The 12,175-nt window shown below is 40.5% G+C and overlaps 1 protein-coding gene across 1 annotated transcript; it reads left to right on the plus strand.

The window, feature by feature from the left end:
- The first annotated feature begins 10,676 nt into the window (after positions 1 to 10,676).
- On the plus strand, positions 10,677 to 11,723 carry LOC148113682 (uncharacterized). Its single transcript, XM_087893269.1, has one exon. The coding sequence runs from the start codon at positions 10,677 to 10,679 to the stop codon at positions 11,721 to 11,723; it is 1,047 nt and encodes a 348-aa protein (XP_087749395.1).
- The last annotated feature ends 452 nt before the right edge of the window (positions 11,724 to 12,175 follow it).

The following is a 12,175-nucleotide window of genomic DNA, read 5'->3' on the forward strand; positions in this document are numbered from 1 at the left end:
CTATCGCACGACTCTGGACATGCTTTTCAAATCCCAGGAATTTGTCCCTAACTACAAATGTGATAGCCAGGAGAATCTCATGGCCATCATTGGAGGATTGGATTTTGACACATCATCTCGTATTGCTGAAATTACAGGATTGTTTAAGATTCCACAAGTAAGTTCTGAAGTGGTTGAGAAGAAAATTCTTAACATTATTGTTGTTATGGAATAATTAATGGGCATCAAAGATTAATCTTAGGTTTGTACTAAGATGTTCTGCATGACCTAAGGTCTCCTACTTAGCATTCTTTTCTGAAACTACAATGCCAGTTACAAGAAATGAGTATGAGGGGATCATTCTATAGCTGACAGAATATTTGAATTGCTTCTATTAAAACAACTGATCTCTTATATGTGATTGAAGTAATTCCAAGAAATTCCTTTCTATGTTAATTTTTAGAAGAATTCTAGGAAAAAATGTTGGATATATAAGAAAACTAGAGTAGAAAAATTACATTCAATTGAAGGGTCACCCCAATGATGCCCTTGAAGTGATGTCCCGGTGCCTGGAGGCTGTGCAGATCTGGATGGGGAGGAACAGGCTCAGGCTCAACCCATCCAAGACTGAGTGGCTGTGGTTCCTGGCATCCCGATATAGTCAGTTGACTTCATCACTGACTATTGGGGGCGAATCGTTGGCCCCCATGGAGAGGGCTCGCAATTTGGGTGTCCTCCTGGATACACAGCTGTCCTTGGAGCGTGACCTCTCCTGCGTGAGCTGCACTGGCTCCCAGTGGTCTTCCGGGTGCGCTTCAAGGTGTTGGTTATCACCTTTAAAGTGCTCCATGGTATAGGACCTGGATATCTTCGAGACCGTCTACTGCCACCAACGGCGTCCCACCAACCAGTGCGCCCCCACAGAGAGGGCCTCCTCAGGGTGCCATCAGCCAAGCAATGTAAACTGGTGGCCCCCAGGGGGAGAGCCTTCTCTGTGGAAGCAACTGCCCTCTGGAATCAACTGCCCCCAGAGATACGAAGAATTCAAGACTCCGGTGCCTTCCGCCGTTCCCTGAAGACCTTTCTTTTTCAGCAAGCCAAGCTGGCTTAACACTTTTTAAAATGTTTTTTAAGAAGTTTTGTTATTGTTTTTAACTTTGGGGCCAAACATATACATATATACATATATACATATATACATATATACATATATACATATATACATATATACATATATACATATATACATATATACATATATACATATATACATATATACATATATACATATATACATATATATATTTTCTGAGGTTTTCGTGGGTGTTTGTATGTAGGTCTTTGGTTATTCGGGTCTCCTCCCATGTAAAATTGGAAGTGTCTTGGCGACGTTTCGACGAAGTCTCATTCGTCATCTTCAGGCTGGTGTTCTCGGTTTCGTGAATAAATAAATAAATAAATAAATAAATAAATAAATAAATAATTGAACAGAATCCTATTCCACTTTCTTGCAGCTGACATATGGCTCATTAGCCGAAGAGGAATTTCAGAGTAGTAAATTCCCTTCACTATATTTCATGGTTCCAAAAGAGGACCATCAGTACTTTGGGATCATACAACTGCTTCATCATTTCAAGTGGATGTGGATTGGGATTTTTGCTGCTGATAACAACAATGGAGAACATTTCTTACAGAAAATGCAGCCCTTGCTTTCAGAGAATGGTATCTGTTCATCGTTCATAGAAAGGCTTGCACAACTGGTCCACTTGGAAGACTTTCCAGAAGTATATAAAAGAATCTCAATTATTTCCATCAATATGATGAAAAGCAAATCCAATGCATTTCTTGTCTATGGAGAATCCTGGGCAATTATGTGGCTAAGGTTTGTCCCAGTTCTGGTAGATCCTGAAAGCAAGGAAACTGCATTATTTAGAAAGGTGTGGATCATGAGTACGCAGATTGATTTCATATTAACAGGATTTCAAATCACGTGGGATCTCCAGATGTTCCATGGGGCTATTTCCTTCAATGTTCATTCAATAGCAGTTGTGGGTTTCAAGGAATTTCTTCAGACCATAAATCCTCTTTCAGTCTACAGAAATGGGTTTCTGCATGAATTTTGGGAACAATCATTTGATTGTTCATTTCCAAAATCAGAGTTACAAGATATGCACAGTAAGAAATGCACTGGGCAGAAGCTGGAGGATCTTCCCGCGCCTGTCTTTGAAATGGAAATGACTGGCCAAAGCTACAGTATCTACAATGGTGTTTATGCTGTGGCTCATGCTTTGCAAGCATTACTCATGCTGAGTTATAATAAGAAAAAAAATGTAATGAGTAAAAAACCTGAAAATCCAGATATCCAGGCTTGGCAGGTATTTTCTCTGAATTGGACAGTTTTATTGCAATGAGCAATTTGATGCAGAATTGTGTTTGAATGCATTGTGGAAAATGTTTTAATATTTTCTATGTGTGGAATCAAGTTAAGCACAAGACAGAATTTGTTGCACAGCTTGCATTCAGAATTTATGAGTGTTTCATCATTGGAAATTTTTATGATGAGATTGGACAACCATTTGTCTGAAACGGTACAGGGTCTCCTCTGTCAGCAGGGAGTTGCACTAGAAGACGTCCAAAATCCCTTCTAAATCTGTTATTCTGTTCTGCATAGAATAAATACAGAAAATCTTATTTCTGTTATAACTGTACATATTTAGTATTTATTATAGGAACTGAAAAAAAATGAATGAATGAAACTTGGATCTAATGGTCTCCTCTCTATCATGATGCTTTCAACTCTTTCTGATTTTTATTCTTTTTTATGTAGCTCCATTCATTTCTTCATGGCATTTCTTTCAACAATTCAGCTGGGGAGGGAGTGTCCCTGAATGAGAAAGGGGAAGCAACTGGTGGATTCGACATCACCACCTTGATCACTTTTCCAAACAGATCCTTTCAGAGGGTTAGAGTTGGAAAGATGGATCTACAGGCTCCAAAGGGGAAGGAACTGTGGATTGATGATGATGTGATTGTCTGGAGTCCAGCTTTTAACCAGGTATCGAATTAGTGACTCCACCATGCCTTAATCCATTTTGATCCCATATTGAACACAGTTTCTTTAGAAATCTAATTTCTGTTTTTTTTTTAAATAAACAATGGCATGTTCTTTCAAATGTTGTGGATCATCAAGGATTTCTCAAACTGACAAATATGACATTACAATGTTCAGAGTTCAGAGTTTACTTTATTGATTAGCCTTTGGGCCATATCAAATTGCAGAGTTCCAGAAACAAATTATTACTAAAATCTGATAAAAACAATTTAAAATGGAATTGGATAAAATACAATTTAAAGTGAAATTGGAATAAAATATGATTTAAAATGAAATTGGAATAAAGTACAGTTTAAAATGGTAGCTTTGATTAGCCTATAGGTCATATCGAATCACAAGGTGCAAACACATATTGCCAATAATATCTCATACAAACAACTTAAAATAAGAATAGGGTAAAATACAATAGCTATAGACTGAGATACAATATAATTTAATATATAAATATATAAAATAGCATAAGATGACATAAAATTATATTTTGGTGTCACCCTTCCAATCTACCCCAATCAGTCCCACGTATGCAGATCTCAACCAAACCATTTTGTTTAAGTACTGTGCTATGTTAAGGTGATCTTCAGGTTCTGGCCGCACATAAAGTAAGTTGTTTTGATTTGGGGATCCCAATGGGTCATTCCTTTGGTATATGGACCCAGGTACCTGTCTCTCACCCCCTTATACAAGCAACAGTCAAATAGGATGTGAGCCTGGTTTTCTACCTCTGCCGCTCCGCAAATGCAGAGATGCTCATTTGCAGGCAGCTGGTGCTATTTAATAGCACTTTAGTCTGCTGTGCCAACAAGGCTCTTTTCATGTTTATCACCAGGTTCTTCCACTTTCTCGATGTAATGATCCTTGTTTTGCTGGATCCTGGAAGAAAGGGATTGAGGGAAATCAGTTCTGCTGCTTTGACTGTGTTCCATGCCCTGAAGGGAAGATTTCAGACCAAAATGGTAAGGTACAAATTTTACCACATTTCATTAGACTTAAGCAAACTTTAAACTACATGGGTGCATAAACATAAAGTGATTTTCAATAATTTGGAAGGCCTAGATGACAAATTCCTTGATTTTCCTTCTAGATATGGATGACTGTTTTCAATGTTCAGAAGATCATTATCCAAATAAAGAAAAGAAAGGCTGTATCTTGAAACCGGTGGTGTTTCTAAAATTTGAAGAACCATTAGGAATTGGTTTAGCCTCAGCAGCTCTTGGTTTTTTCTTTCTGACATCTTGGGTTCTTGGAACTTTTTTTAAGCACAGGGATACTCCCATTGTCAAAGCGAACAACCGGTCCCTCACCTACACCCTCCTTGTCTCTCTTCTGCTCTGTTTTCTCTCCTCTTTCTTTTTCCTCAGCTGGCCTGGCAAAGTAATCTGCCTTCTTCGACAATCAATGTTTGGCATCACTTTCTCAGTGGCCATTTCTAGTGTACTGGCCAAAACCATCACCGTGGTTGTGGCTTTCATGGCCACGAAACCTGGATCTCAGATGAGGAGATGGGTGGGGAAAAGATTGGCCTTTTCTATTGTCTTTTCTTGCTCTTTCTTGCAAATATGGATTTGTATACTTTGGTTGTCAACATCTCCCCCATTCCCTGAGTTGGACATGAAATCAGAGCTCCAAGAAATTATTTTACAATGTAATGAGGGTTCAGTTTTTTTCTTCTACTGTGTCTTGGGCTACATGGGTATCTTCGCCATTGCCAGCTTTGTTGTGGCTTTTCTTGCCCGTAAATTACCCGACACCTTTAATGAAGCCAAGTTCATCACCTTCAGCATGTTGGCCTTTTGCAGTGTGTGGATATCTTTCTTTCCAGCCTATCTGAGCACAAAAGGAAAAGCCATGGTAGCTGTGGAGATCTTCTCCATCTTGTCCTCCAGTGCTGCATTACTGGGATGCATATTCATCCCAAAATGCTACATCATTGTTTTGCGGCCTGACTTCAACCACAGGGGAAATCTCACAAAGAGAAATTAGTACATCATGTGATCTTTCTTTCTAGGTAAAATTGCTGAAAAAAAGAATAAAAAAATTGTTTACTGTCTACAGGAATGTAGGAACATAGTTTGGTTTTGTTTTTCTGCCAAGGTGTTCTGCCCCAGCTCCAGATTTCCAAGGATATTGATACACACCAACGGTCCTTATCAAATTTATTAAGTAGCAAGAATAAACAAGACCGGCAAAGGTTGGCAACGTGCCCAGAAAACAAGATATGATAAACCAAAATACTCTGATAATAATACAAGTTGTTTCTAGCAAGAAACTTACTAAGGCCGTGTGACTTAAATAGGCTAAGGGAGTGGCCAATTATCCTGAAGACTTACTCTCGAGGAGACCTCCTCCTCCTGAGTAGCCACTCCTGCCTTTTGGCAGCCGTGCGTGCTTGAGCATTGAGGAGAGGCTCCTCCACTTCGCTCTCTCCACTTGAAGGAGCCTCTGGATGTTCTGAAAACCCTGGCTGAGTCTCTGCCTCTGGCACCACATCCTCTTCAGCCTCCTCGCTGTCCGACACCTCTCGCCTGGACTACTGCAACGCTCTCTACATGGGGCTCCCCTTGAAGAGCACCTGAAGGCTCCAACTGGTCCAGAATGCGGCCGCGCGGGTAGTCACGGGAGCCACATGGCGCTCCCATGCAATACCTCTCCTGCGTGAGCTGCACTGGCTCCCAGTGGTCTTCTGGATGCACTTCAAGGTGTTGGTTATCACCTTTAAAGCGCTCCATGGCATAGGACCTAGTTATCTTTGAGACCACCTGCTGTTACCGACGGCCTCCCATCGACTTGTGCGCTCCCACAGATAGGGCCTCCTCGGGATGCCATCAGCCAAACAATGTAGGCTGGTGACCCCCAGGGGGAGGGCCTTCTCTGTGGGGGCACCTACCCTCTGGAATCAGCTGCCCCCTGAGATAAGGAGAATCCAAGACCTTGGTGCCTTCCGCCGTGCCCTTTAAACCTTCTTTTTCCAGCAAGCCGGGCTGGCCTAACACTGTTTAAAATGTTTTTAATTGTCTGTTATTGTTTTTAATCATGGGGCCAAATTTATATATATCTTTTTAATTGTATTTTAATGTTTGTAGTTTATGTTTTTACTTGGCTGTTCACTGCCCTGAGTCCTCAGGGAGAAGGGCGGTACACAATTTTTTTTTTTTTAAAAAATGGTATAGGATCTCCTGCTCAGTGGGGAGGGGTGTGTGGACCAGAAGACCTCCAAGTTCCTTTCCAACTCTATTATTTTATGTTCTTTGTATTCTTCCTTCTGTCTCACCCTTTACTCAAAATGTATACTGACTAATGACCATCTTAAAGAATCTGGCATTATTCAAGAAAATCAAATATGAAATTCAGCCCAAAACCCTTGAACAACTGTGCATCACTATCTGATTGAAGGAGATATCACAAACATGAAACTACCTGGGGGGAAAAGGTTTTCCTGCAGACTGGGGGAATTTGGTTTCGTGTGCTGCCTGCATCCTTCGGATAGGGCATCTCTTGTTTGCATGGCTTGGTTTCTGGCATGGCCAGGGGTTGGGGACCTCTGCTTTAAGTTATGTTAAACTGTTTGCAATAGAATGTATGAAACTTTGGTACAAGAAATCTTTTGAAGATTTTTAGTGAGCTTAAGGTATTTTTTAAAAAAGTTCTGCATTGTTACTCCTTGAAAAAAAATACATACTATAAATGACTGATATCTACTGGATCTGTTCATATTTTATTTTTTGAAAAATTAAATGAAGGATTGGATTATAGGTACTTCCCAATCAGTAGGATGGAGGGGAAAACATTTTCACAATAACAAAAGCATGAAGATGTTTCTTGTGATGCTTATGGTACACAAAGTAGCTACTCTGGAATGCCCTGCAAGTGATTCTTTCCTTGTTCCACATGAGTGGTACCAGCCTGAAGACATCATCATCGGTGGCATGGCAACTCACTTCAATTACCACCTTTTTGAAATTAAATTTAGTGAAAATCCTTCTAGGAAACCTTATGACATACCAAAGTAAGAATTTTTTTTTCTCTAGCTAATCTTACTCAGATTTTCAAAAATCCTTTATATGACTAAAAGTACTTTGCACATAAATGTACGGTTCTTAATATCATTGTGCTTTTCTTTCTTTCAATTGTATCTGATTATGAAAGAGGAAATTACCCTCTTTACATTATTTTAGTCTCTCACAATTTCAGATCAAGAAGTTCTGTTTGAACATTTTCTGAGGGAAAGATAATTTTAGAAAGGTTTGACATTCTCTCTCCTCACAAAATATGCATACAGTAAGTAAATAATACCTAGAGTGTTTTGATTTCCCCCCTCCTTTTTTCATTTCTGTTTCTATTTCCTCTAGTTTGTATTGTCTGTGTCAGTACTGTTGACTGGTTTAAATCATCATCATCATCATCATCCCCGCACGGGGTGCTGCCTTGATGTGGCAGGGGGATTAACTGCTCCAATGAAGCTGAGAGCTGTGTTGGTGGTAGTGTAAACTACCAGCAGGTCCAACCATGTCAGAGAGGTCTCAGCTGAGGAGCAGAACTGAGTGCACCCAACAACGCATGCAATGAATCATGGTGGAACACAATCAAACGAAGCCTATATCAGCTCAGTCCTTACCCGGGTTAACAAGGACCACGTTGGGTGTTGGGGAACCTGGACATCCATCAATAAGTGGGCTACAGGCTGCCATAGCTGAGCAACCAGGGCATGGGCCTGCAGAGTGACTGGAAGATGAACAACCTCAGAAGCGGCAGAAATACACCATGTCAGAGAACCGCACAGTAATGAAATGCTACTACAAAGCAGAACCAGAAAAATGAGGCTATCAAAAAAGTATGTACAAATTATGGAAACAAGAATACCCAGGCTCAAGGATAACTGAATTACAATTAGCCGATCAGCGACAATTCATTACTCGAAACAAAGTGCTCAGTGAAGTCGAACTTGAAGAAATACAATGGAAGAATTGTGAAACGGGAACACACACTGCTGAACAGCAGTCTGGTGAAGTGGCTGCAGAAAATACTCCAATAACATCAGGAGCAACTGAACAGTCTGAATTCGAAGAAAATGCAGATGTTTTGCAAGATCAGAATCAGCAAGGGTCTGAAGTCATCATTGACACACCAGGAGTACTCAATGAGAGGCAACAAGAACTGAAAGCTAAAATCTTGGCACATGCTGCAACAAATGCGGAAAGAAGAAGGCTTCCAACGTTGAAAACTGTGCCTAGAAAACATTTAGTGCCATTGATGATAGATGTGAACTATGCACTTGCAGTAGTCCACATAACATCAAATGAACAAACAAATCAGCTTGCCTACAGTACAGCAGTCATAATAACAGAAGAACTGGGGATTCAACAGCCGCAGCCCCCTAGAAAATTGACTGGAAAACCGCAGTGGAAAATCAGGTTGGAGCTAAAAATCAAGAGCCTGCGAGCAGATGCAAGCAACCTGAAGAATCTGAAGAAGGAGAAAAAGCTGAAGAACAGCAAGATCAAGAAAGACCTGATAAAAAAATACGGGCTCAGCACAAGAAGAAATGACGAAGCATTGGAAATTGTGAAGCAGCAGATAACAGCAACAGCAAGAAAAATTGAAAGATATGAGGCCAGAGTCATCCAGTACAAACAAAATCAATTGTTCCAATCAGACCAAAGACGGTTCTATCAGAGTCTGAATCACACGGGGGATACGAAAATTGAAAAACCTGGGAAAATGACAACTACCCAGTTTTGGAAAGATCTGTGGGAGACTGAGAAATGTTACAACAAAAATGCTGGATGGATCAGAGACTTTGAGACGAAATTCTCCAAGAACAAAATGGACCAACTGAAAATAACTACTGAAATGATAAGCAACAGAGTGAAAAAAGTCAAGAACTGGACATCGTTGGGCAATGATCAACTGCATGGCTTTTGGCTCAAATACCTGACCAGCCTGCATGGAAAAATGGCTGAACAATTCAATGAGATGCTGCAGACAGGAAATATCAGTGAATGGTTAACAGCTGGGAAAACCTACTTGATACAGAAGGATCCAGCAAAAAGGGAACACCTGCAAATTACAGGCCAATAACGTGTCTGCCAACCATGTTCAAGCTGCTGACTGGCATCATAGCTGACAGGATCCAGGACTACCTAGAAGCAAATAACATCTTGCCAGTAGAGCAGAAAGGAAACAAGCGAGGGAGCAGAGGCATGAAAGATCAGCTCCTGATCGACAAAATGATTCTAGAGAACTGCAAAAGCCGAAAAACAAATTTGCAACTTGGATTGACTACAAGAAAGCATTTGACTCACTACCGCACAGCTGGATCATCAAATGCCTGGATGTCATTGGAATATGCAAGTGCACTGGTACTTTCATTGCAAATGCGATGAAGCACTGGAAAATGAAACTGTTTATTGGAAGTGAAAGCTACGGACTGGTCAACATCAAAAGAGGGATTTTCCAGGATGATTCTTTTTTTTTTAATTTAATTTTATTAATATATTCTATGCATCAATACACAAATGAAATATACAATTCTGCCACCATGGTGTTATGTGAGTACATTGTCCATAAATATAAAGTCATTCCTTTATATATAATACTTGCCATCATATATCTATTCTATCCCACCTTTTCTGGACCCAATCGTACCATAATTTCCAACTGTTATAAAATTCTGAATCTTTTTTACCATTGATCAATCTAGTTAATCTATCTGATTCCACACATTCATTAATTTTATATATTATTTTCAAATCCATCGGTAAGTATTGATTTTTCCACTCCTGCGCAAACGCTAATCTTGCTGCAGTAATAATATGAATCAACAAGAACCATATACCTGATTTAACATTCAAAGGTTTTGCTCCCAAGAGGAAAATCTCGGGCCTTAATTCCAAATTGATCTGTGTAATTTCCAAAATCCACTGCCGTATTTTTTTCCAATATTTACGGAAAGTTTCCAATATTTATGCGCCTGTGGGCAGGTCCACCATTGATGAAAGTAAGTTCCATTACTGTAACCGCATTTCCAAAAGCAGGAAGATGTCCCGGGAAACATTTTAGCTAGTCTCGCAGGCGGGAGATGCCAACGGTAGACCATTTTATATATGTTTTCTTTATATGAGGAGGCCATGGTTAATTTCATATTTTTCAACCAAATCTGTTCCCATTGCTGGAAGTCAAGGGGATATCCAAAATTTTGCCCCCACACTATCATACAATCCTTCACTACATCCTGTCCTATCTGCAGAGATGATAAATATGCGTAACATTTAGATAGTACCCCTTTTCTTCCTTCTAATAAGATCTTATCCAATTCTTGTCTTTTACGGTAAGTTCCTTCACTATATAAATCTTTTTTATACCTAGAGTGCACTTGGGAATAAGTCTATCTTATATCCTTGGACAGTTAATAATTCTCGTGACTTCGGATTACCCTGAGTATCCAAAAAGACTTCATAAGTCAAACGGTGATTCTTTGTCACCTCTGCTGTTCATCATCGCCATGACCCCTCTGTCAACAATTTTATAGAAAACTAACCTGGGTTATCAAACTGCTAAAAATTCACAGAAAATCTCTCACCTGCTGTACATGGATGAGCTGAAGTTATACAGAAAATCAGAAATTGAAATCCAGTCACTGACCAATACAGTTCAAATTTTCAGCACTGACATCAGCATGGAGTTCGGCCTGGACAAATGTGCCACAGTGGCACTGAAGAAAGGGAAGATCGTAGAAAGTGATGGAGTTAAAATGCCCAATGGACAAACCATCAAGTGCCACCAACCCGAAGCTTACAAATACCTGGGCATACAGCAGCTGGACAATATCAAGCACGGGCAAATGAAAAATGTGGTCAGCAAAGAATACATGCAAAGGGTCAGGAAACTTCTAAAAAGCAAACTGAATGGCGGTAACACAATCAAGGCTATAAATACCTGGGTCATACCCGTCATCAGATATACTGCTGGGATCGTAAACTGGAAACAGGCAGAGCTGGGCAGCCTGGATAGGAAAACAAGAAAACTGAAGACCATACACTATGCGCTGCACCCGTGTAGTGACGTCGACAGGCTATATTTGCCCAGAATAGCAGGCGGCAGAGGACTTCTGCAAGTGAAGCAGACAGTCGAAGAAGAGAAGCATGCTCTGGAAGATTATGTGAAAGACAGTGTTGAACCAGCTCTGCTGGAGGTCAACAAGAGGAAGCTGCTCAAAGTGCAGCAAACCAAGACTCAATATAGGAAAACAGTGATGCAAACTCGGGCTGACAGCTGGTGTAACAAAGCACTGCATGGACAGTTCCTTGAGAAGATCAAGGGAAAAGTAGATAAGGAAAAGACCTGGTTGTGGCTGACAAATGGAACACTGAAGAAAGAGACAGAAGGCTTGATTCTTGCAGCCCAGGAACAAGCCATTAGAACGAATGTAATCAAAGCCAGAATAGAAAAATCTGCTGATGACCCCAAATGCAGACTCTGCAAAGAAGCGGATGAAACCATTGATCATATACTGAGCGGTTGCAAGACAATAACTCAGACTGACTACAAACAACATTATAACACAGTCGCTCAGATGGTCCACTGGAACTTGTTTCAACTACCATCTGCCTGTAGCAAAGAACTGGTGGGATCATAAGCCTGAAAAAGTGGTCGAAAATGAGCCTGCAAAACTACTGTGGGACTTCCGAATACAGACTGACAAAGTTTTGGAACACAATACCCTGGATATCACAATTGCGGAGAAGAAAAAGGTGTGTATCGTTGACATTGCCATACCTGGTGACAGCAGAATCGACAAGAAACAACTTGAAAAAGTCACCAGATATCAGGACTTGAGAATTGAACTGCAGAGACTCTGGCATAAACCAGTGCAGGTGGTTCCAATGGTACTCGGCACGCTGGGTGCTGTGCCTAAAGACCTAGGCAAGCACTTAAACACAATTGGCGCTGACAAGATCACCATTGGTCAGCTGCAGAAGGCCACCTTACTGGGATCTGCATGCATAATCCGCCAATACATTACACAGTCCTAAATGCTTGGGAAGTGTTCGATTAGTGATTTGAGATACGAAATCCAGCATGGCCATC

Source organism: Pantherophis guttatus, chromosome 4, assembly GCF_059756535.1.
Source record: "Pantherophis guttatus breed Tessera chromosome 4, ASM5975653v1, whole genome shotgun sequence".
NCBI lineage: Eukaryota > Metazoa > Chordata > Lepidosauria > Squamata > Colubridae > Pantherophis > Pantherophis guttatus.

Excerpts from the sequence above, each read along its gene's own strand:
- LOC148113682 (XM_087893269.1), top strand. The coding sequence starts at position 10,677 with ATGGATGAGCTGAAGTTATACAGAAAATCAGAAATTGAAATCCAGTCA.